At 42.5% G+C, this 24,242-nt stretch overlaps 1 protein-coding gene across 1 annotated transcript in view; it reads left to right on the forward strand.

The window, feature by feature from the left end:
- Positions 1-24,242, forward strand: part of TMEM132B (transmembrane protein 132B) — a 425,771-nt gene that overhangs the window by 364,338 nt on the left and 37,191 nt on the right. The window contains exon 5 of the mRNA XM_069960965.1: positions 8,883-9,026. Within this exon, the coding sequence (XP_069817066.1) occupies positions 8,883-9,026 (144 nt within the window). The remainder of the gene's footprint in view (positions 1-8,882; positions 9,027-24,242) is intronic.

The raw sequence follows: 24,242 nt of genomic DNA on the forward strand, positions 1-24,242 counted from the left end.
GTATCAAGACTGTATTTACTTCGCTGGTGCATGGTCTGCAGTAAATGGTCTCAGCAAATATTAAATCATGGTAACACAAAAATGGGGAAAAATAAGTTGCATTATACAATCTCAGACAACTGAGAACACGAGTACTCAAGTACCTACCTATGGGGGAAAAAAATTGTGTTACACTATAGAGATGTGTCCATGTTTACCTTTCCTTTAGTTAAAGATAGCAGTTTTTTACAAAATATCTCAACATGCTCAGGCTTCATTTATACAACAGTTGCTAAGTTGCTGGGTCCCTACACATAGACAAACCCAGTGTATACATCTCATGATAGACTGTAACAAACTCTAGTAATTTCACACCAAACATCCCTGAATATATAGAGTTTAGGCGTAACTCAATAAAGGACCCAACTGTGTACACTGCAGCAAGTGTTTCAATCCCCCATCCTAAGGAAATATTACTCAACTTAAAAAAACTGCCCACAATCTACACTCTATAAAATACTGACACAGTACAGTCTATGTAGAGTTTAATGGGGTAACTAAGCTTAGAAAAACATGGCCACTTCCAGAGACAGCACCACTTTTATCTCCATTTTGGGTGTTGGTTTTGCAACCCAGTTCCATTGAAGTGAATGGGGCTTAATTGCAAATCACACCAGAACTAGAGACAAGACTTGTGCTGTTTCTGGAAGAAAGTGGCCACGTTTTTCTATTCTTAGATAACCCCTTTAATCCACAATACAATAATGAATACTAATGTCTTTGCCATCCAAACTCCCTTAACAACTGTTGCTTTATGTCTTGCTGGATAAGATGATTGTTGCTTTTACTTATATTGGGCAGGAGCCATATTACAGCCGCCATGGATACTTGTACTTCTCACTGTTTTTACTTTGTCTTCTATCGCTTCCAGGCAGAAACACTATGGCTTTTCCTGACAGCTGTTTTCTTACTTTAAGTGTTCGGAATGACCTTCAGTGGCCACAACGCATTATGAACTCTCTCTCTCTGACACATTGAGATGCTGCCGGTCTACAATTCTTAACCTGATACTAAACGTCTTGCATTAGCAGCCCTAATGTGGGACACAAATGTGGCTATAATTCATCCTTTATTACTTGTAATTGTGCTGCTTCATATCACTACAGCTTTCCAAATAGCACACAGAGTGATCAAGGTTAGACCGGCTGGCCTGGCAATTGCTGAATTGAGAATCTCACATATGTCATCTTCTTTTAGAAAGCCCAGCAGTACTAATATACTATCAGTCTCAGTCTCTGTAGGAATAACAATAAGGAAGCAGTTAAAGTGTAAATGTCCTTTATGCTCTATGGAAGGGGGAGGGGCCAAGAGGGGTGAGGGAGCAGAGAAAAGGCAGCCCTGCAAAACACAACATCCAAAAATCTTCACTCACCAAGTTCCCAGATAAGCACTGACCTTTGACCTTTGAATCCAGCATTTTATGTGCCCAGTCAGTCTCTAAACTGTACAGCTGCTTGTCTCCTCTTCCTGCTCACTCATCCCTCTCGCCCCCCCCCCCCCTCCATAGGCTATAATGAACTCATCTTCACTTTGCTTCTCTGTAATGAAGATGACTTTGCCTGATAATGCACAGATAAGAAATAGGAGGGGAGGGGGTTTGTAAACTGCAAAACAGCTTTTTGTGTATAGAAAGAGGCTGTTTGCCTAATAAAACCTATTAAAGTACTAGTAGTAACATAACTAGAGTTCTATGGACCCCAGAGCAAATTTTTGGGCATAGGCAGAAGTCCCAGGGAGAGGGGGCGGTGGAGCATAGGGAGCAATATGTACGAAAGAAGGGTCTGTCTGTGTAATATGAATTTTAACACTATTAGGCTATGTTCCCACAATGTCTTTTTTTGGTTGTTTGCATAATACACCTGTATTCGCGCTTCAAAATCACTGCCAATCAAAAAGACGACCGCAAAATGGCCAGAGAGACACGTTGTGGCAACTTAGCCTTAATATATAGTGGCAAAGAACAGACACAGAAATGGGCATAGCAGCAGGGTGGGGAGTTAGTAAATGTGCATAACAATTTCAGCATTTGCATAAATTTCTCATGTTATCATTTTTCTTATAGAGATAATATTCAGATTAGTAGAAAAATAGAGAAAGCATGATATATTCTTACAGCTTTATTCAAGTTCCCATCAAATTACCAAAATACGATTATGTGTTTCAATATCGCCAATGCTAGGTAATTATATATTGATTTCTGATTATACAGGTATTGTACAAGAGCAGACTAATTGCATTATTGCAGTCTATAGAGGTGCTTGATATAGGACCAGATAAGCAGCAGTTTTTCCAATGTACACCATTTGCCATAATATATATATATATATATATATATATATATATATATGTTCTGCCTCTGTAATGCCAACGGCTGCTGCCATATGACCAGGAAGGAGGAGGAAGTGGGCTCTAAATTTAGACCCACCCAGCTGTCCCTACTTACTTGCTAAAACTACCCTAAGTGGTAGTAGGCAACTTGGGGATGTGCACTACCTGCGCTATAGGTGAAGACGCGGACAAGACAAAGACAAGACAAACAAATAAATAAATACAGAGGGCAAATAAGCTAAGGGTCAGAACAAATTGGGCAACAAAGAACAAAATTAGAACCGGGAGAATAGTTAAGAGCAATAGCAGAGGGCTAGGAAAACCAAGATATTAAAGACAGGAGAAAATGCTAGCACACTCAAAAGAGACTAGTAACAAGCATTGGAGTCTGGGGTAGTAAACAGGTCCTTGACATCCCAGAAATAGGATTTTCAGTAGGATTCATCAAACACATGTTTCATTGTCCTTCATAAGACCTATACAGTACAATGGGTTTCTGTTCAAATCCCTGAAAATTGTTGCTAACGTACAGCTATGTAACCGCTAGAGATGAGTGAACCCACCGGATTTCTGGTTCGTTTGAACCAGACCTCTCAGCGTCTGATTCCCGCTGTCTGCTCGCTCCGTGCAGCGTGTGAATACAGCCTAAGGACCGCCTGGAAAACTGGGTTCATACGAACCATAAATCCTGCGGGTTCGCTCATCTCTAGTAACCGCCCCCAAACCACCGGTACTGCGTTGTAGAGGTCCACGTGCAGTGTCCAGTTTAGAGTCCAACTTTTCTCCCGGTGCTCAAAAACACAAAAAAATGCTCCTGCCTCCAGCGTCGTCTCCTGGTGCCACAGCCTGTATCCTGGACCGCAACAGTATTGTAAGTGTGTGTGGGGAGGGATGGGGGTCGGGGGATGGGTCAGGTGGGGTATTCTGTGTGTGTGTGTGGGGAGAGAGGGATGGGGCCAGGTGGGGTATTGTGCGTGTGCGTGTGTGTGTGGGGAGGGATGGGGCCAGGTGGGGTATTGTGTGTGGGGGGGGGAGGGATGGGGTCAGGTTGGGTAGTGTGTATGTGGGTAAGGAGGTCAGGTGGGGAAGTGTGTGTGGGGATGGGGGCCAGGTAAGGTAGTGTGGGGGGATGGTGGTCAGGTGGGGTAGTGTATGTGGAAGCGTCAGGTAGGGTAGTGTACGGGGAGGGATAGGGGTCAGGTGTGGTAGTGTATGGGGAGGGATAGGGGTCAGGTGGGGTAGTGTGTGTGTGTAAGGGTCAGGTAGGGTAGTGTATGGGGAGGGATGGGGGTCAGGTAGGGTAGTGTATGGGAAAGGCATGGGGGTCAGGTGGTTTTGTGTGTGTGGAACGGTCAGGTAGGGTAGTGTATGGGGAGGGATGGGGGTCAGGTAGGGTAATGTGTGTGGTTTTTAGTTTACTTCACACAATAATTATATTTTGGTTTATTTGCTTGATTAAGGCAAGGAAAGAGGTGCTGCAGGCCTGGGGCACGGATGCTTTAGGCTACGCCAGATTGATTCCCTGCCCCGCTACAGCAATAAAAGTAGTTTTTCTTCAAAATACTAGCACTGAACAAGAGAGACCCCCAAACTGGACAGTGAGAACCTCTACAACGCGGTACGAACGGTTTGAGGGGCGGCTACATACCAGCACAGGGTCGCTTTAAACAATATTAGATATTTTTTTATTGTTTTCTGCTCTTTGCATTGTTAGAAACTATTTTCAGGGAACTGAACAGGAACTGCCCTCTGTACTGTATCGGCCTTATGAAGGAAACATGTGTTTGATGAAAATCCTATTTCTTACCAGCTTTAATAAGACATCTGCCAATGTTATCCGCTAGATGATCTTTATACAGTATGTGCAACCGCAGATTTAGAGGAAAGATTATTCACATGGTTGTCATGTTGGTTTAATTACAGAGCAGTAATAATATTAAACCAAATTATATTGTAAAAACCCAGCGTACAGCGCGAAGTAAGTAGATTATGATGTATAGCCTGAGCCGCAGTGTGCCCAATGTATGGTCATAGATACCTGTAAACAGTGCTGAAATAGATACATCAACCTCAGTGGGAAAGACACTTGTATGTACTGCATGAATTGCTTGTTTGCAGCTACAGTATATGGCGGTGTATTTCTCGGCGCGCTCCAGAACTGCTCACACTGCTTTCTCAAACTGTGAATGTCGGGAGGTTTTAAACTGAACGCGGCATGAAGCCAATGCTTAACATAGCTGCGTATCTGCATGAACATTGGATTAGCATGTATTATTCAGCAGAGTATTACTGGCTGCCTAGAAGATCTCTTGTTCTTCAATTTGTGTGTCAGGTTTGGAAGTCTCACTTCCTTTTTTATCAGAATTGAGCTGGAAGAGGTTTTTACACAGAGGTCTCCGTGAGCTGGTTTGATCTTTTTCTATATATTATTGGGTTATTAGAAACTGTTGTCGATGCTTTTATACTAGAGCCTTAAACTTATAAACGTTATTATATCATACACATTGACCAGCCGCAACATTAAAATCACCTGCCTCGTATTGTGTAGGTGACCTATGTGTATGCAATACAGCTCTTACCCATCAGATCATGTAGTTCTATTTGCCATTAGGCACTTGTGGGCCTGTGCCTAGGGCACCAGTGATGAGAGGGGCAGAACTTAAGGGAGTTAAAAAAATAAAAATAATAAAAAAAGATACAGTGAAACCTTGGATAACAAGTAACTGTGAGCGTTTTGTAAGAGCCCGTTCACACTAAGGAACTAGCCCCTTAATTTGGCACTGGCATGAGTACAGAGGTGCGGAGAGCAGTGGCACACGAGCCTTCCCATTCAAACTGATAGAAGGCAGGATTCGGAGGCGAGTCCGTGCGGATGAGTTCCGCACAGAATTTCGGCACTGATTTTGTAGTATGAACGGTCCCTAAGATAAGCTAATAATCTTTTAAAAATTTTGACACGTTAAATGAGCAAGATTTCCTAATACGAACTCACCTGTGTCCCCATCCTGATACTGTACTGGGTATGAAGCTTTATCATTTTAATCTACTGCTACCTGATCAACTCTACCGCTGATCAGACGCCTTTCAGCCCTCCTTTGGTGCCCGGCTGTATAAGGGACCCTGTAGAACTGTGGAGATCCTCCTGTGGAAGCGAGCAGCTTGGCCTTATCTCCTCTCTCTGCTTCTGGAGGACTGAGTGTGAGTAAGGATGCGGCGCTCTCCTACTCCAGTGTTCAGGCAGCCTAGATCCTGCGTGCACAGATGTAACCCAAGCAGCGAGTGCTTCAACTTCCCAAGGCCTTGGGGAGTGAACTCGTCTCGGGAGTGACAGCCCGCTCAGCCAATTATTGGCTGTGGGGCTGTCCCATCTCAGTCAGTGATTGGCTGAGCGGGTTGCCACTCCTGAAACGAGTTCATTTTAGAAGAGGAGACTCTTCAGTCAGCGGAGGACACCAGGCGAGGACACTGAGGGAGCACAGACAGCAATATATTAAAAAACAAACAAACCGCCGCACAACCCCTTTAATGTTTTGGACCATGCACAAATATCATAGTCAAAAAGAAGAATACGTGGCAGAACAAGCCGGAAACTTTCACTATTTTCAACACTATTTAATCCGAACAAGAAAACCCTGGGCGGCACTCTTTATGCGTGTGCCCATATGTTTAGTTGAGTTTCCCGTTCCCTTCGCTGCAGAGATAGAATCAGACGCGCTGACTCAACAACAGGCTGTCTGTAGAGATTATTGGACAATGCTGCCAACTCCGTAAGTGATCTTCACTGTTTTCTTCATACGTTCCGCCTTTGAAGTGCAATCGAATCATTTTTCAGCAAAAGATACAGATAACATGAAGTAAGCAATGTGGAAAACTCTCCAGACATTTATCAATGATATTATCTCCTAGGAGGGAGCGAGGAGCGCAGGAGCCATCCATAACAAGAGCTGCTTTGTGAACTTGTATACAGTGTCATTAGGAGGCTATAATCCATAGCTACCTCCACTGAAGGGAGCAGAGGGAGCAGCTCATTTAAAGCAATTAATCAGACAGACGTCTTGCACGGGTCTAAGTGGAAGCGGAGCTAATGGAATCATTAGTGTCCGGCTACTGTAAATTCATCAGAGGGGGCAGATCTGTAGAATCTGATGGTCACTACAGTGTCTGCAACCTGGATAGCAGCTTAAGCATTTAGGATCATTCTCTGGGAATCAGTCTTTGTCTGTTTGAGCATTTAGCCCCCGGAGGCAACAGCTTTGTGTAACCCTAGTGAGTATCTGTGCACTCTGCCAAGGCCTTTCTACTTGGATAAGAAGTAATTTGCTTTACCGGATTCAGCGCAGCAGCCCAGAGTACTGTACCTAACCAGCGTTCTGTGGTGTGAGCACAACGACCACTTTACTTTTGACGTTGATCTGCTGAATGACTTTAATTTTTACCAACTTTGACGTATAATTTAAAAATAGGCAGATTCAGGCCATGTTCACACAATGTAAATTACGCAGTAATCACGGCTGTTGTTGCAACGGCCGTGATTAGTACGAAACTTACATTGTGCTGAAGGCTGAGGGAATCCCGTCCCGAGTGTATACACATTGTATACACTCCTTCCGGGATCCCTAGCGGCACAGCGAGAAACTGACATGTCAGTTTTCTGCGACCCTTATTCAATGAATAGTGGCTGCAGGAAACCCTGTCAATTCAATCAATGGAGCGAGCGGCACCGGCCGCACACTCAATTGTGTGCAGTGGGGAGTTCTGATGCGGGCGTGCACAGATATGCCCGCATCCAAACTCAGCGGCGCTAAAGATCATCTGGCTGGTACTGCTGTACCTGCCGGGATGATCTTTTCTGACACCGGCCGTTCCGTGACCGGGCCGGGTCACGGAACGGCCGGTCTCTTACAGCAGGTGAACATGGCCTCATTCCAACCTGTTATATCTAACCTAGTATATGTAACAATATGACAATAATAGCGTACAATGAAATGACAATGAGGCAGTTGCAAGAAAACAACATGGTTTAATGGTTAACTTACCCCCCAGTCTTCTCCCCATCTTCCTCTGATCAGGGGTTGAGCATTAACAATGTTTCTGCCACTGATGTGGCTGAAATGACACTTGCGCCTTGTCATCTTAGTCAATCAGCCGGCACTGCATTGTAGAGCTGCACACGTCGTGCCCGATTCGGGGCTTGGCCTGTCTCCCAGTGCCGGTATTTAGAAGAAAACCGACTTTTTATACGTGGGATGTAGCGTGGGGGGCAGTCAAACTGGTCTAGTGCCCTAGGCCTGCAGCGCCTCTCTTCCCGCTTCCCTTCTCTTTCAGAATGCCCCTGGGCTGGATAGAAGTGGGGAGAGAGAGGCCGGAGGCCTAGGGCATTGATGCTCTATGCCACACCAGTTTGACCGCCCCGCCCTGCTGCATGGACAAAAGTCGTTTTTCTTCTAAATACCGGCACTGGGAGAAAGACAAGGTTCCGGTACAGAGTTGCTTTAAGCTCATTAACTACACATGCATGCACAGTTTGGTTTTCAATGTTTTCTCAATTGGAAAAGGAGAGAATGTTGCTGCCAGACTCCTCTGATGGTGGCTTATCTCCCTCAGATCAAAAAGAGTGGGCAGTTAAATATCTTACCTACGCTTAGTTTGCCATTGGAGTTGAAAGAATATATAAGTCTCCACACGTCTTAAAGACGGCTCTCCTTAAGGAGAGTCACTACTCCTTTGACCCATTGGAGTTGGGAAGCAATACACATTTTGTGTCACCCAGTCTCACTAAACATATGGTCGTTTAACTTTATATGCAATAACTTTTCAGTCTTCCCTATTAACTCCACTTACTGTGTATGAACATAGCCTTATGGTAATTTGCAGAGCAGGGGAAGCTAGCTTCTCCTATGTAGAAATATATCCGGAGCATATGTCCATGGTAGGTTCCTCTTCCCTGGGCCCGGTTGCCGTCACATGGATTGCAGCTGACCCTCTTTTCTAGGATTATACATATAAAACCAAAGAGTAAAGGTGAGACTTCCAAAACGTACACACAAGGAAGATGTGGATTTATCATCTGGAAATTTGAGGTGGAAAATCTGAACAATATTACAGTTCCAGCAAAATGGATGATATTTTAACAGGAAGCCATGGAGCAGGGCGCAGACCTAGCAGAGGCCCAGCATTACCAGGTTGACGGGGATAGGAGGCCTAAGGGGTTAAGTAAGGGGCAAGAGGTGAGGCAATTAGAGGTTAATATTAGGTCAGAAGGGGGCAGGGAGAAGTAGGTAAGGGGAGGATGGGAGTTGCTAGGTCGGGTCTCTTACCAGGGAGGAGCCGAAGGCCTATAAGAAGAGGCGGAGAAGAGGTGGAGCATAAGTTTCCCACCAGACCAGTCCCAGTGTGAATGTACCACTATAACTCAGTTACTCTACAACTTATAAACTTATATTGCAAAAAATGTGTAAGAAGAAATCATTTACTCTATTCTAATGTTAATATATCTTTCTTTTCTCCATACACAGGACACTGAACTTTTAAACACTGCGATCCTGACAGGAAGGACAATGTCTATCCCTGTGAAGGTGGTGGCTGTTCAGGAGGATAGCTCAGTGATAGATGTGTCTGATTTCACAGAGTGCAAGTCGGCAGATGAAGATGTCTTAAAGGTGAGAGCTGCTTATAGTCATATGAACCGCTAGTCTAGTTCACCATCTAAGCCCTTTATTACAAGTGTTGCTTAGGCTGGGTTCTCACTGCGTTAATGCATCCGTTTTATGCAAAAAAAAAAAAAAGGATACAAATTTTATACATGTGTGTGCATTGGTTTTTATCCGTTTTTCTATTGACTTCCATTATTAAAAAAAAAAAAAAAAAAAAGGGATCAGAATGCATTTTTTTTTTTAGCGTTCACAAAAATGTAGTCAACCACGTTTTGGTGTAAACTAAAAACCTGGATGCGTTCATCATATTTCATCATTGTCGAAAAACAACAGTTGGTGGTTCCTTGATGTTTATCTAATAATTTGTTTGCAGATTTAGGCTATGTTCACACAACGTATATTTTCAGAAAACCATTATGAAATATACGTTACCTTGCTGTCTATAGGATCCCGGCCGGAGCGTATACACATGGCGCCGCAAACAACTGACATGTCAGTTTTCTGCAGCCGCTATTCATTGAATAGCGGCCGCAGAAAACCATGTCAGTGCACACTATGGAGTGAGTGGCTCCGGCCGCTGGCTCCATAGCATGTAGTGGAGAGTTCTGATGCGGGCACGCATGGATGCGCCCACATCAGAACTCTGCGGCTGCAAAGATCTTCCTGCAAGTACTGCAGTACCGACCGCGATGATCTTTTCAGAAACTGGCCAGTCTCTTACATAGTGTGAACATAGCCTGAACATGCTTTGTGGGTCATTCTGAGTGAGCAGGTAATGATCACAATAACGATTGTTAACAGCGATAGCTTCATGTATTGTATAAGCTATAGCTTCATGTATTGTGGTGAGCGATTTCTGATCGTTCTCGTTCAAAGCAATTGTTTACCGTTGATTGGAGAACACGAAAATCGCTTTGTCTAATACCACCCTTATTGTGTTGCCAGAGATGGAATTGCTTAGGTTAAAATGTTTAAATGGAGTTTCCAACTTTTAAGCCAGAGTCACATATTCGTATTGCTGTTCGTGGCCGCAGATCTGCAACTATGACCAGCACTATGGATGTGCATCCGTATCCGTCTGCATTTTTGCAGACCCATAAATTTAATAGGTGCCGCAAATATGGACCATGTAATGGCTTGTCCATTTGTTTGTGGCGCGAACTCTGGCCCCAACATGGATCTGTAGCACATACAGATGTGTGTACGGGGCGATAGGAAACAATGGGCAGATGCAAACAGAGTACACAGATCTATGTATGGGGCCATAGCCTTTATAATGATCCAGGATCCATCAATACGATGTGGACTATAGGGTTAGGTTTTGGCTTGGCCTTTTTCATAGTTTACTTCTGTATTTCTTGTAGGTTTTCTTGTGCCCTGTTAGTTTGATTCTGTTATTTGCAGGTTATAGTATTTTGCATTGAGAAATAATCTGGTGAGTTTCGGTACTCTTTTGGCTTTGCTGTGTTTTTCAGGGGGTTAGTTTCTTCTGCTTGTTTTCTCTGCATGGTCAGTCCTGGGTTAGTGCAGGAGCTTATAGAGACAATTTCACTTTCTTGTCAGAAAGAGATAGGTTTTATATCTTTGTCTCATTGTGGCTGTTTATTAACCATTTGATTCATCTATAATATCACATTCTCCACTTCCAGCCATCTAATAATAAGTTGTATTTTTGTTACTGTTTATTCTTATTAATGCACACTTGTATTACTGAGACTTAGAGCAGGTCGTTCTGTTCTGCCCTATTGTAATGTTTTATAATGGATTGTAGCTAAGAGCCAATGTCTAAACCATCCCGCATTACCCAGAACTCCGGCCCACTGAATTTTCCCCATTAAACAATCCCCCTTTGATTATTTATTTAGATTTGAACCTAAAATTATCGCTAATCGTTTGCTGTAATTCCACAATGTTCATTGTTTTTCTGGGATCAGAAGGAGTAAAGGAGTACGGGAAACACGGACGACATGGACGTTAAATGTCCGACTTGGACTGTTTTGCCCCCAAGCATGGTGTATCAATATTATGCCGCCAGTGGGGAAACTCTTTACAGTGCAGTTGCGATTTATAGAGTTTCCCCACTGCTGGCATTATATTGATACATCATGCTGGGCGGGAAAACAGTCTAGGTCAGGCATTCAACGTCCGTGCTTCACGGACAGCACATGGAACGTGTTAGTGCAGCCTTAGGATCCTGGAACCTAGAGGGTGCCCAATAGAGTTGAGCAAACTTCGAGCACACTCAAGTCAAGTTATGGCTGTATCCATGTTTTCCAGGACTCCCAAAGGGCTGCATCCAACTTCAGCAGCCACCGCTAATCACGAAAAGCAGATAATATTGTACATGCAAGGCAACAGCAGCAACAGTAAACAACTGAGCAGCCTCTCCGAAAAATAGAAATAAATAGCAATGGAAATAAAATCTAGTATTGCTGAGTAGCCTAACAATATAGATCAAATTTATGTGTGTATTCCTATAAAAATGTAAAATGCCTCCTGAACCCAAACCTGTTGTGTATTGTGATACTTTAAGCGAACCTGTCAGATAGCTCGGCTTCTCTCGCTCTATCATGTGCTGCTCTCAGATAGGGCAGCATAAATCACCTGACAGGTTCGCTTTAAGTGTGAATCTGGAGGCAGTCCATCCCATGGCGTTTATTGATTCCTCTTGCAATCGCCCAACATCCACTCATCATCTTTTTCTTCTCTAAAGGCTATAATATTCTGCTCTTCGCTGTTGATTTATTCCGAAAAGAAAGCCCGTAAATCAGATTGGTCTAAAAGGCACATCAAGGTTCTTTTCATCTTTATTTGCTAGCTATTGTGGCTGGATGTTAAATAAGAGCCTTGCTATATTTCTACAACAATCTGTCTTTATACGTATATAAATCTATGGCTAGATTGTATGAAAGTTTTTTATTGTATGTACATAACAATGCAAGTATAGAAATGTTATACAGCATTGTTTTTTTTTTAAAACATACTTTATTTGTTTATCAAAATTTTCTCATTTTTGGGCATAACCCAAAACATTTCTCCCCTTTGTGTGCCTAACATTAGTATACAATATCTAGGGTCGGCCAACGTTGATTACCCCCTTCTACCTACAATGAAAAGACAGACTCCAGGACTGGATTTAAATGGCCAGAGCAGCTTTTTATTATAAGAATACAAAGTAATAAAAAAACAACTTAACCTCATAACTATAAAAATATTTACTTTATACCCCTAAACAAAAACCAAGGACACAAAAGACAAAAGGGAGATAAGAAATCTGGCGGATTCTGCTCAACATAAACCTGGCTTGAAGGCACCAATTAACAACCTGCAGATGCCAAGATGTTACATGGGAACCAACTCCTCTGGGATAACACCCAAAAGTAAAGCCAGACCATAAACACTAGTGAATATTTAGGCAATGCATACCCATGATGTGTCTTTCCCCCAAATTTAATCACCAACTCCAAGGACTCCCCCTGACGCTGCCATGACAAGCAAAAAAAATATATAGTCATAAAAACTCACCACCCCCACATTCAGGGATGACTCTAAACTAGGGCTGGTGGAAGATGTTGCCCTTTCCCTGCTGCTGGATGAAGGATTGCCTCCAGGAAGAGGTAGGGCTTTAGCAGTGGCCATACTTCCTCCCACCACTGCCACGCTCCTTCTGCCCTTCATTCCAGCTCCGTCGGGCCAACGTCCCCTAACCTTCAGGTCTGGCACGGTCCGGCTGGGTCTTTATTGTTGACTATGTTTTTGATTCCCATGTCGTTGGCCACCTCAAGAATACCCTTCCCATTATTATGGCCATCCAATTTGCATCTAAGTCCTAAGAACAATAGAGTACTTGTGGTCAAAAAAGGGTCATATAAATAAAAGTTTGTATTCTAGAATTTTCCTGAAATATCGATAAGGACCAGGGTGACCAAAAGAAAGTCACCAGATGTGAACTTTTGCATTAAAATGACTTTTCAAGGCTTAGAAAAACATAGCCGCTTTCTTCTAGAAACAGCATAACTCTTTACTCGAGTTTGAGTGGGATTTTGCAGTTAAGCTTATTCACTTCAATTGAACTGAGTTGAAAAACAATAGTCAGACTAGAGACAAGAGTGACACTTTACCTGGAAGAAAGTGGCCATGTTTTTCTAAGCCTGGCTAACTCCTTTAATAATTTCAGTAACTAATAGTGTTGGTTGAGCATAGCGCTCGATTGAACAACGTGGTGCACAATTGAGCTCGTTGCTCAACTGAGCACCTCTTTAATATCTGACGGCCATCAGTTATCAAATTTTTACCGAGTTCTGATGTTCCTTGCAGAAACCTATTAAATTTTACTAAAATTTTTTTACATTTCGTTTAAACATCCCTTCAAGTAAAATATCCAAAAATTTGAATTAAAAAATGTGATAGGTTGACCAGGCACCCACTGCTCTGCCAAACAGGGGGCACCTGGTTAAATTCTTGGATATCCCATCGATTTCAATGAGGTTTTTTACTTGAGTCGAGCACTCGATCATTGAAAAAAAGGCTCGACTCAAGTTGTCACTGCTTGAGCATTTGAGTACTTGTTCAACACTAGTAACTAACACAAGATAAAACTATTATACATTTTGTAACCAGGTTGTGTTATTTTAATATGAGTGGCCATAATAGTCTTATTCTGTACATTGATAGGGCTTTTCTTTTAGACAAGATGCAACTATTGTGTAATATAGCTCCAGGCTTTCATATTCTGCGTCCTTACAAATTCTTGGTGGCTTTTTAAAGTTCCGCTACAGTGAACCTGTTTGAGTGATCTGCTTTTATATATTGTTAGACTAAAACTCTGTCCTCCCACACGCCGTCCTGGATAATCCTCTTCAAACCCAAAAGAATATATCAACAATTGAGGGCAATTAAAGGAGATTTTCAGCACGCATTAAAATATTTCGAGAACTTGTGCACAAATTGGCTTTCACTGCATTCTGGTGTTCTGTCTCCACGCTCTTCTGTATGTCATTGCATCGAGTGAAAAATAATTCAGAATGCTTCTTCCTTAAATCATAGATGTCATCTCTAAAAAAAAAAAAAAGCAAGTGGCAACTTGTCCTAACATAAAAAAAAAAAAAAAAACTTATAAAACTTATTTTTAATAAAATCTAAGTGACAAGTACCCTAGTGTGCTGACATTTCCTTGTGAGCGTTAAGTTTTGTTTCCTTTGCTTTAAATTAAATGTACCATCAGGCACATTGCTTTTGGTTTTGTATCTTAATGGATCGGCACCGGTGTGGGCATTTTTTGAACCGCTGCCGGATTTCTACGCACATAGCACTGGGGGTGAGCCTGCGAAACCCCCTCCCCTCTGTGGCGCGGCTCCATTGATTCTAATCCATAGATTGTCCCACTGGGGACCGGTGGGCCGTCCCCCAGTGCTCCATGATGGGAATAGACCAGCTCTGGGAACTGGGCAGTGGCTCAAACAAAGGACCATACCACCAGCCAAAACCAAAGTGATGTGCTTGATAGTACATTCGCTTTAAGGCATTTGGGACTCCATGAAGCACCAGTATGTCCGCTAGAACTGACCACTTCAACGTGTTCTTTTGCTGTGGCACCAATGAGTCAACTGGATGGCTGCTCCTCAGCAATGGAGCAAGAACATCCGGGTGACTATTTTTTTTTTGTTAAGTTGTATTTTTTTTTGTTTTTATGTTTTGTTGTTGTAAATTGCAGCAATGCTCCTCCCTCTACCTAATGTTTTTATCAAGTGAGTTTTATAATAATATAAGCTGAGGTATTAGGAGAGATTGTAATAGTTTTAAGCAGGGGAGTGGCAGATGCTGTCTTATATGTCTTATATGGTGCTTTTTATAGTTGGGATATAAGAGAGATATAAATCAACCAAGAGCAGAATTTAGGAGTCTTGAGAGGAATTGGCTCCTCTAGTGGGATTCTCCAAACTCTATACCTCCATAAGCTCTTCCCCTAAGTATGGCTGTGGTTGTGACCCCCTTCCTATTTTAGGGGTGGATCCTAGACGCAACCCCCACTGTAATGTCAGCTTCTGCATCGTTTATTAATGCTAAGTTTTGTAGATTAAATTGTTTATGCTTAACAGGGTTAGGCTATGTTCACATACCATCTTTTATAGCTGTTTGAGGTCAAATAACAGCCGTTATTTTATTATTACTTGTAGAATAACGGCCTTTATTCTGAAATAACATATGTTATTTGACCTCACTTGGACAAAGAAAGATGTTGTAGGACACAATGTAAAAATAAGGTCAAATAACTTCCATTGATAATGATCATAATCGTTAATACCGGCCGTTGTTTTGCAATGACTACTGTTATTTGCCCTTATTTTTACATTGTGGGAATATAGCCTTAGACTTTCACTTCAGTTCTTTAATTTCCATTCTTTATACCTTAAAGGGAATCTGTTACTTGGTTTATGCCGTTTTGAAATGAGGGCAACATAAACTAGTGACAGAAATGCTGGACAGATCGGTGTATGTCTTACATCATCCTGTTCAGCTGTGCTACTAATATGCAGGAGAACAGAATTCTTGCCACACCCCTCCTCTCTCCCCCCGCCCTCCAGCTGCTGATCGAAAGCTGACTGCCTATATACAGCATGGATAGATAACTGCCAATCAGCAGCTGGTGGGCGGAGTTTACTGCTTCTCATGAATATCCAGGACTACTGGGCTCATGCACATAATGGAGAGGACTACTTATTGTCCATGTTATTCAGGGGGATATCTCTGGATCAGCTGCACAGAACAATGTAAATGACACATCATTCTGTTCAGCTCCTCCGTCGCTAGTTTATGCTACCCTTTGATAGGATGGTATAAACCTATGGACAGAGTCTCATTAAATTACTGCAGGTAATCCTCCTTTCTAGTTGTTCAATAACAGCTGCAGATTGTAAGATATGACTGTAGGAAGACCACTTTTCTTTCAATAAAAAAAAAAATTGGAAAATGAAATAATTGTTAAAGATGCCATCAACTAAGCTATTCCTGGTGATGCTTCTCTTTCCCATATAATGAACTGTCATATTCTGCCCGGATGTTTTTTTAACTCTCCATCGTGTGCATAGATCACCTGGTTTTTACGTGACCTGCTTTAGCACACATTTCTTTCGCAAAGTCTGAAGAAATAAGCCCAGTTGCATGGGTTAGTGAACAGCCTTGTAATGTTATTAGTTCAGTCTTTTCCATGCTTTGGCTTTTAAAGTGCACCTGTCACTATGAATTATATTCTATTGATACTACTAGTACAGTTCTTCTCATCTTCTTTAGTTCACAGAGTTTTGTGCTGTTTTAGGCAGTGGGACAATGTCTTGTCCTGCAGACTAAACTAACAGCAGTCATTTGGACACTGATGTTAGTTGATTCAGGTTTGGAATATATATATATATATATATATAATTTCATTATGTGGCCACCTAGCTTTATATTGACTCTCAATTCTTATACTATATACTATTTTTTATTACTATTATTTACTATTACTATATACTATTAGAAAGTTATGAGATACAGTTACAAACAGTAGTGCAATTGAAACCCAATCTGATCTTTAGTTTTCACCCTGTTAGCTGTTTTAATTGATATTATTTTATAAACTATACAGTATAGGTATACAGGACCTTAAAACTATACACTACAGGTATACAGGAACTCCATCAACTATATACTACAGGTATACAGAACCCCGGAACTATACACTACAGGTATACAGCATCTCTACCAACTATATATTACAGGTGTACAGGACCCCCAAACTCTACACTGCAGGTATACAGGATGCCCAACTATACACTACAGGTATACAGGACCTCCCAAACTATATACTACTGTGACGCATGTTCGACCAGTCACTTGCCAGATGGTACTGTGTGATGCCACTACTGTGGTGGTTGGTCAGAGTAAAGCTCAGCTGGATGGTACAGTAGGTTGTTGTGACCTACTGTACTGTTGTTGTTTGGACACACAGGTATGGGTGCATACCTGCTTTTATTTAAAGGTGGCTGGCTATACCCTTTCCTCTGTGGTCGGTGACCTGCCGGGCTGTGAGGGGGGGGGGGTACTTACAGTATCATGGTGGTCCGGAGTGGAGTTGTGACCCACCCGGACTATCGGTACCACCACCTACAAAAATGGGAGATGACCCAAGGATAGTGTAACGACTGTGTAGGTGCCTGAACAATAATCACTAAGTCCGGTTACCATAAATAAAATCTTCTTTACTGCAGGAATACTTAGTACACCAGCTGACAATAGGCTTCTGACTTGACTAGACACAATCTGCACTTTAAGGGGCAAAAGAGCTGTGCTGACTTGGCTGTGTGCTGAGAAGTAGAATGAGTTCAGAGTAGCAGAGAGGAGTTTATCTTGAGCGTTCAGAGTAGCAGAGAGGAGTTTGTTTTGAGAGTCCCAACCCAGGGTAGAAGTGTGTTCTGCTGGAACTTTAGAAAAAGTAGAATACTTAAAAATACTTGAGAGTAGAAATATACTTGTGCCCCTGTTTCGACCTCTGTCGTGAATCCACCTATTTCCTGTCAGGAATGTGCATCTTCGTGGTTGTCCAGGACATAATTGGACCATCCCCCTGATCTCCAAGCACAGACACCTGAGAACAAAACAGATCAAGAAAGACCTGTCAGTCACATCAGAACCAAAAGATTAACCATGACATGGCCAGACAGAAATTAGTAGGTGAAGTCGGGTGTGTCCACCAAACAAAGTGAGCAGATAAACCAGTGTTCAGACACTGCAAAACAAAACACAGAAACAGAATACAAGAAATCAGCGCCTTCTTGGCCGCACAGCACGAGCCGAGGGGCACATCAGGCTCCGCAAAGATACAGTCCTGACATTTTCGTACAGTGTCAGGTGACCCATCCTCCTAGGGTGTAACAAGTCCCAGACCTTGTTACCCGAGTTGAGCAGGGTGGCCAAAATAACCTGGTTACACCCGCGCTGCGAGATAGAGTACATAGGCTTGTTATTAATGAACTGTTCACAATTTGTGTACTGTCATGGATACCTCTTAGGCTATGTTCACGCAATGTCTTCTTATTCAATAAACAGCTGTTTCTTGGAAAATAACAGTTCACAATGACGGCCATCATTATCAAACAACGGCCATTATTTTGCCTACATTGTGGGAACCTAGCCTTAGGAAGACATTGTGGGAACCTAGCCTTATAGTAATTCATGTACAGATATAATTCTTAATGGGTTTATTTGATTACACACTTGTACAGGTCAGCCAGAAATGTCTAAAGACAATATGGTCTTCTGCTTTGTACAGTAATGGTTTTACCTTCACCGAAGCAGATAAAGATGTGATATCGCTATGCATGAAAAATTTGAGACAAGGATGTAAAATACCTTTCCAAAGATTAACTGGTTATGAAATACCCCTAAGAAATATAATTGTACAGTAAAAAAAAAAAATCTTGACATAATCTTTTTTTAATGCTGACATCCCGGTTTTATCTTGGCAGTTTTTAAACTAGCAACATGGAACACATATTGTTAAAACTATATATCATTAATCCCCCCTCCTGGAGACGATCAATTCATTCCATATTTGTTGTTCTCTTTTCATTCTCCTTCCGCCAGTTATGAGCTGCTGCTTTCTGCTGAAGACACAGAAAACTCTGTGTGAGCTGTTCTCTCTCACCACCTCCCTTTCGCGCATGTAAACAGTTTTCCTGGCCGGCTGTAATGCAGGCAGGGTTAATCTAAGGTCAAGCTGCTTATGATTTCACTGTGATTAACCTGCTCTGCAATACAGGCTGCAGATACAACCAGCCAGGGACGCTTATTATATGTGTTTACATGAGCTGTCTTGGAAGGGAGGGGGAGGAGGGGTAGGTAGAGAAACAGCTCACATACAGTTTTCTTTGTCTTCAGCACAAAGCGTCAAGCTTAGAATTGGGGGAAGAAGACTAAAAAGTTAATACATGTATGGATCCAATTGTTAGTCTGTAAAAGGGGGGATGATTCCAAGTGTACTTTACCTGAGCAGAATACCCCTTTAAGTGCCTTATGTAATGCAATGAAATGTACCCCTAGAACACTGATTATTAGGGAATTATGAATCTTGATTTCTTTAAACAATTCTTTGTGTGGTCTCTGTCACCTTCTAATGATGTGCCGGAGACGTTCCCAGAAGATTGCTGTTTGTGCTGAAGCTGAAGATGTGATCTCATTTCCATACCCTTCCAGCCGGATATTAATGCGGAGCTCTTTATTTAGTCGCTCGCATTTGTTTTCCTGCCTTAAAGTTTTACTAACTTGGAGTGAGGCTTCCCCTGGGGGTGTGAAGGGAACTAAGTCTCTAGGGGCCACTTATTTTTTGGGACATGTTGATTGCTGTCCAACTTTATATTTCTATGACATAAACAGGCAGTCACATAGTACATGAAATGCAGATATTTTGGGAACCTGTTGGTCCCCAGATGCACCATGAGATTTCAGACTTTCGGAGAGTAGAGACTACAGTATACTCTAATTTCTCATGTACTTTTTCTTCTGGAGGAGACATCACACCTAAGTAACAAAAGTTGTCAGACAAATTGGAATACAGATTTATTATTTAAAATGAGCTATAAAAGACCCTCCTTTTCTCTATTATTTCTCAGCCTATTAAAGGGGTACTCCCTTTCTTTTAAATCAACTGGTTTCAGAAAGTTATATAGATTTGTAATTTACTTCTATTTAAATATCTCAATTCTTTCCATACTTATCAGCTGCTGTATGTCCTCCAGGAAATGTTATTTTCTTTTCAGTCTGACACAGTGCTCTCTGCTGCCACCTCTGTCCATGTCAGGAACTGTCCAGAGCAGGAGAGATTTTCTATGGGGATTTGCTGCTGCTCTGGACAGTTCCTGACATGGATAGAGGTGGCAGCAGAAAGCACAGTGTCAGACTGGAAAGGAAACTATATTTCCTGCAGGACATACAGCAGCTGATAAGTATGGAAAGACTTGAGATTTTTAAATAGAAGTACATTACAAATCTATATAACTTTCTGAAACCAGTTGATTTGAAAGAAAAAGATTTTAGCTGGATAACCCCTTTAAGTGAAAGTGATTAACCATGCCAAGGAGTAAAGCACAGAGGAGACATAGGGGACATTTATGAAGGCTGCACCACCAGGGAGAAGGCACAAATTCGCTCCACCTCCCTGGCGTGCGCCAGCCAATGTGATCTGCTAGATCAGTGCTCGTTTACTGGGCCTATTACACTGCCTGATAATCATTTAGCGAGGTCTGCAGGGACATCATTACCAATGTCCTTGCAGCCCTTGTTTAAACATCATACTTAACTAACCATGTTGCAGGTCTTCTCCTGCGCTCCTTCTTCCTCCCGGTCCCGCGCGCAGCAGCAGCTTCGGTGCAGTCTGTCTGAGCTGACAGACCGCTCAGCCAATCACTGGCCACGGTGGTCCTGGACAGTGATTGAATGAGCGGTCTGTCAGCTCAGACAGGCCGCACCGAAGCTGCTGCTGCGCACAGGACCGGGTGGAAAAAGGAGCGCAGGAGAAGCCCTGCAACATGGTTAGGTAATGTATGCTGCTTGTGAAATCGTTGGTCGCCCGCCGCACATCGCTATTCCACGCAGCGATGCGCGGTCGGTGCCCAATGATTTCAGGTTTGAACCTAATAAAACGATCAGCCGATGACACGATCATCGGCTGATCGTTGTCTCTATTCCACGGAGCGATAATCGCCCGAATGGGGCTGATTCGGCCAATTATCGCTTCGTGGAATAGGCCCCTTAGGTTAGGGTCCTATTACGCGGAGCAATTTTTAACGATTAATGGTTAACGATAAAAGATTGCAAACGAGATTGTTTATCGTTAACCTGAAATCGTTCACCATATCACACATAACAATGGTCATAACTATGATCGTTTATTCCTTCTGATCCCAGCAAAACAATCAACAATGTGCAATTTCACTGAACGATTAGTCAAAAAAATGCAGAACTTGAGCGAACGAATGTGGAATTACAGCGAACGATTAACGATAATTGTATGTTCAGATCTAAATCAACGATCAACGACACAAAAACGATTTTTCGATTGCCTGCAATTACACAGAACGATTAACGTTCCAATTCGAATGATATAATGATTTTTTGCAGGATAATCGTCCCATATAATAGGGCCCTTAAAGATACAGTACACCAATAGATGATGATATACCCCCATAGGTGTCAGACTACAGTGGATTGCTTGTCCCTCCTCTCTTCCCTTCCTCCTTCTGGTATTTTCTGTACCGTATGGCAAAGTGATCACTTTATAGGTGTCTGGTTCACTGGTTGTCGCCTCCTCTCCCTGAGGCTTGGCCTTTATGGCAAAACCCCCCGCCCCAAAACCTTTGTGGTTGGCCAACAGCATAGGTGTCCGGAAGTCACGCAATATTACACAAGGACAAGTACACGAATATTGCACAATTGACTCAAACAATAGTTCAGTTCAGTAGTTCACTGCTCATTTATATGCCGCACACAGCGTTTGAACAATTGTTAGAAAAGAAACAGATGGAGAGAGAGGAGATGGAAATAAACAGAGTGAGCGGAGATGAATGATCCTTCTAACAGTTGGAAAGTGGGATATAGCTGCTATGTGGGAGGAAAATGATCAAGGAAGAAGAAATGAAAAAAAAAAAAAAGCACTAAAGATAATAGAATTATGAACGTAACACCCTGAAGCTGCCGTCAGCAGATTATTATATAGAGCAGACAAACAGCTCCAATATAGTCATTCAATTTTCTATGCAAATAGAGTGAAACCAGGCAGAATTGCAGAGGGTTGTATAAATCCTCTTAAAGAAGGGGTTAATGTTCATGTAATATAAGAGAGTTATTATATCATCATGTATTATCTGTTTATCTGTTTATCTATTATTCTGTGTAAGGCTGGGTTCACACTGAGTTTTTGCAAATACATTCTTTTCATCCGTTTTTTGCAAAAAAAGGATAAAAAAATGGATGGATTTTTGTTCATCTGTTTTGATCCGTTTTCCCATTGACGGATCCGTTTTTTTTAACGGACACAAAAATAGTGTCAGCTACGTTTTTGTGTCCGTCAAAAAAAACCCAGATCCGTTTTGATCCGTTTTTTTTTACAATGGAAGTCAATGGAAAAACGGATCAACACGGATGCACACAAATGCATCCGTTTTTTTGCAAAAAACGGATAAAAAGAAACGGATTGCGAAAACGCAGTGGGAACACAGCCTAATTGCAGGCAACAATCGAAAAATCGTTCATATGTCATCGATCGTTGATTTAGATCTGAACCTAAAATCAATCATTCACTAGTTCACTGTAATTCTACAATCGTTCGCTCAAGTTCCCCATTTTTTCACCAATCGTTCAGTATATTGCACATTGTTCATTGTTGCTGGGATCAAATGGAGTAAACGATCATAATAACGATCATATTTCTGTCTAAGGGTCCATTTATACAGAAAGATTATCTGACAGATTATCTGCCAAAGATTGGAAGCCAAAGCCAGGAATGCATTTGAGAAGAGGAGAAATCTCAGGCTTTCCTTTATGACCTGATCTCTGTTTATAGTCTGTTCCTGGCTTTGGCTTCAAATCTTTGGCAGATAGTCTGTCAGATAATCTTTCTGTGTAAATGGACCCTTATAGGGTTAACGATAAATCTTGTTTGCTCAGCTCTCTTGGCCTCAAGGACTCTGTTCTCTCTTGGTCCTCTTCCTATCTCTTTGACCGCTCTTTTAGTGTATCCTTCTCTGGCTCTACTTCCTGTCCCCTACCTCTCTCTGTTGGAGTTCCCCAGGGATCAGTCCTGGGTCCCCTCCTCTTCTCCCTCTATACAGCCCCCATCGGACAGACCGTCAGCAGGTTTGGTTTTCTATGCTGATGACACCCAGATATACACCTCCTCCCGTGACATCTCCCCTGCCTTCCTGCAAAATATTAGTGACTGTCTATCCGCTCTCTCTAACACTATGACCTCTCTTTTTCTCAAACTTAATCTCTCTAAAACTGAACTTCTGGTATTTCCTCCCTCTAACAAACCTAAACCCGACATTTCCCTCTCAGTCTGTGGTACTAGCATAACTCCTGTGCATCAGGCTCGATGTCTGGGGGTTATGCTAGACTCTGATCTATCCTTCACTTCCTATATCCAAGCTCTTACACACTCCTGTCATCTTCATTTCAAAAACATCTCCAGAATCCGCCCATTTCTCACCACTGATACCGCTCAGACTCTGCCGCCCTGATCCATTCCCGTCTTGACTACTGTAACTCCCTGCTAATCGGTCTTCCTCTCTCTAAGCCTTCCCCTCTCCAGTCTATCCTGAACGCAGCAGCCAGACTCATCTTCCTCTCCAGCCGCTATACCGACGTCTCCCCTCTGTGCCAGTCACTGCACTGGTTACCCATCAAATCCAGAGTCTACTTCAGGCTCCTCACCCTCACCCATAAAGCTCTCCACAACTCTGCCCCTCCATACATCTCCTCCCTCATCTCCACCTATCATCCTTCCCGAGCTCTGCGCTCTGCAAATGATCTAACCTTAACATCTTCCATAATCAGAACCTCTCATTCCCGCCTCCAAGACTTCTCTTTCCAGTCTTTCCTTTATGACCTGCTCCCCAGGTAAGTATTAGTGACAGCTGTTTTTACCGATATCTATTGAGCGGTGCTGCTAGCTCAGTAGGCGGTCAGGGAGTGACACTGGAGGCGGTAGTCTCGCTCACAGTACACGAGACGCAGAATTAGCATAAATATCCAATTCCTAAAAGCACGGAAACAGAGCCGGGGAGGAAATGCTATAGGGATATATCAGCAGGTTAGGTAAAAAAAAATATTTAACTTCGGAGGAATAAAAAAGGTTTTCACATGAACTGGTGTCAGAAAGTTACAGATTTGTAAATTACATCTAATACAAAATCTCAAGTCTTCCAGTACTTATCAGCTGCTGTATGTCCTGCAGGAAGTGGTGTATTCTTTCCAGTCTGACACAGTGCTCTCTGCTGCCACCTCTGTCCATGTCAGGAACTGTCCAAAGAAGTAGCAAATGTCCATAGAAAACCTCTCCTGCTCTGGACAGTTCCTGACATGGACAGAGGTGGCAGCAGAGAGCATTGTGTCAGACTGGAAAGAATACACCACCTGCAGGGCATACAGCAGCTGGTAAGTACTGGATTGCAGATGCAGTTAACAAATCTG

Source organism: Dendropsophus ebraccatus, chromosome 3, assembly GCF_027789765.1.
Source record: "Dendropsophus ebraccatus isolate aDenEbr1 chromosome 3, aDenEbr1.pat, whole genome shotgun sequence".
Lineage (NCBI taxonomy): Eukaryota > Metazoa > Chordata > Amphibia > Anura > Hylidae > Dendropsophus > Dendropsophus ebraccatus.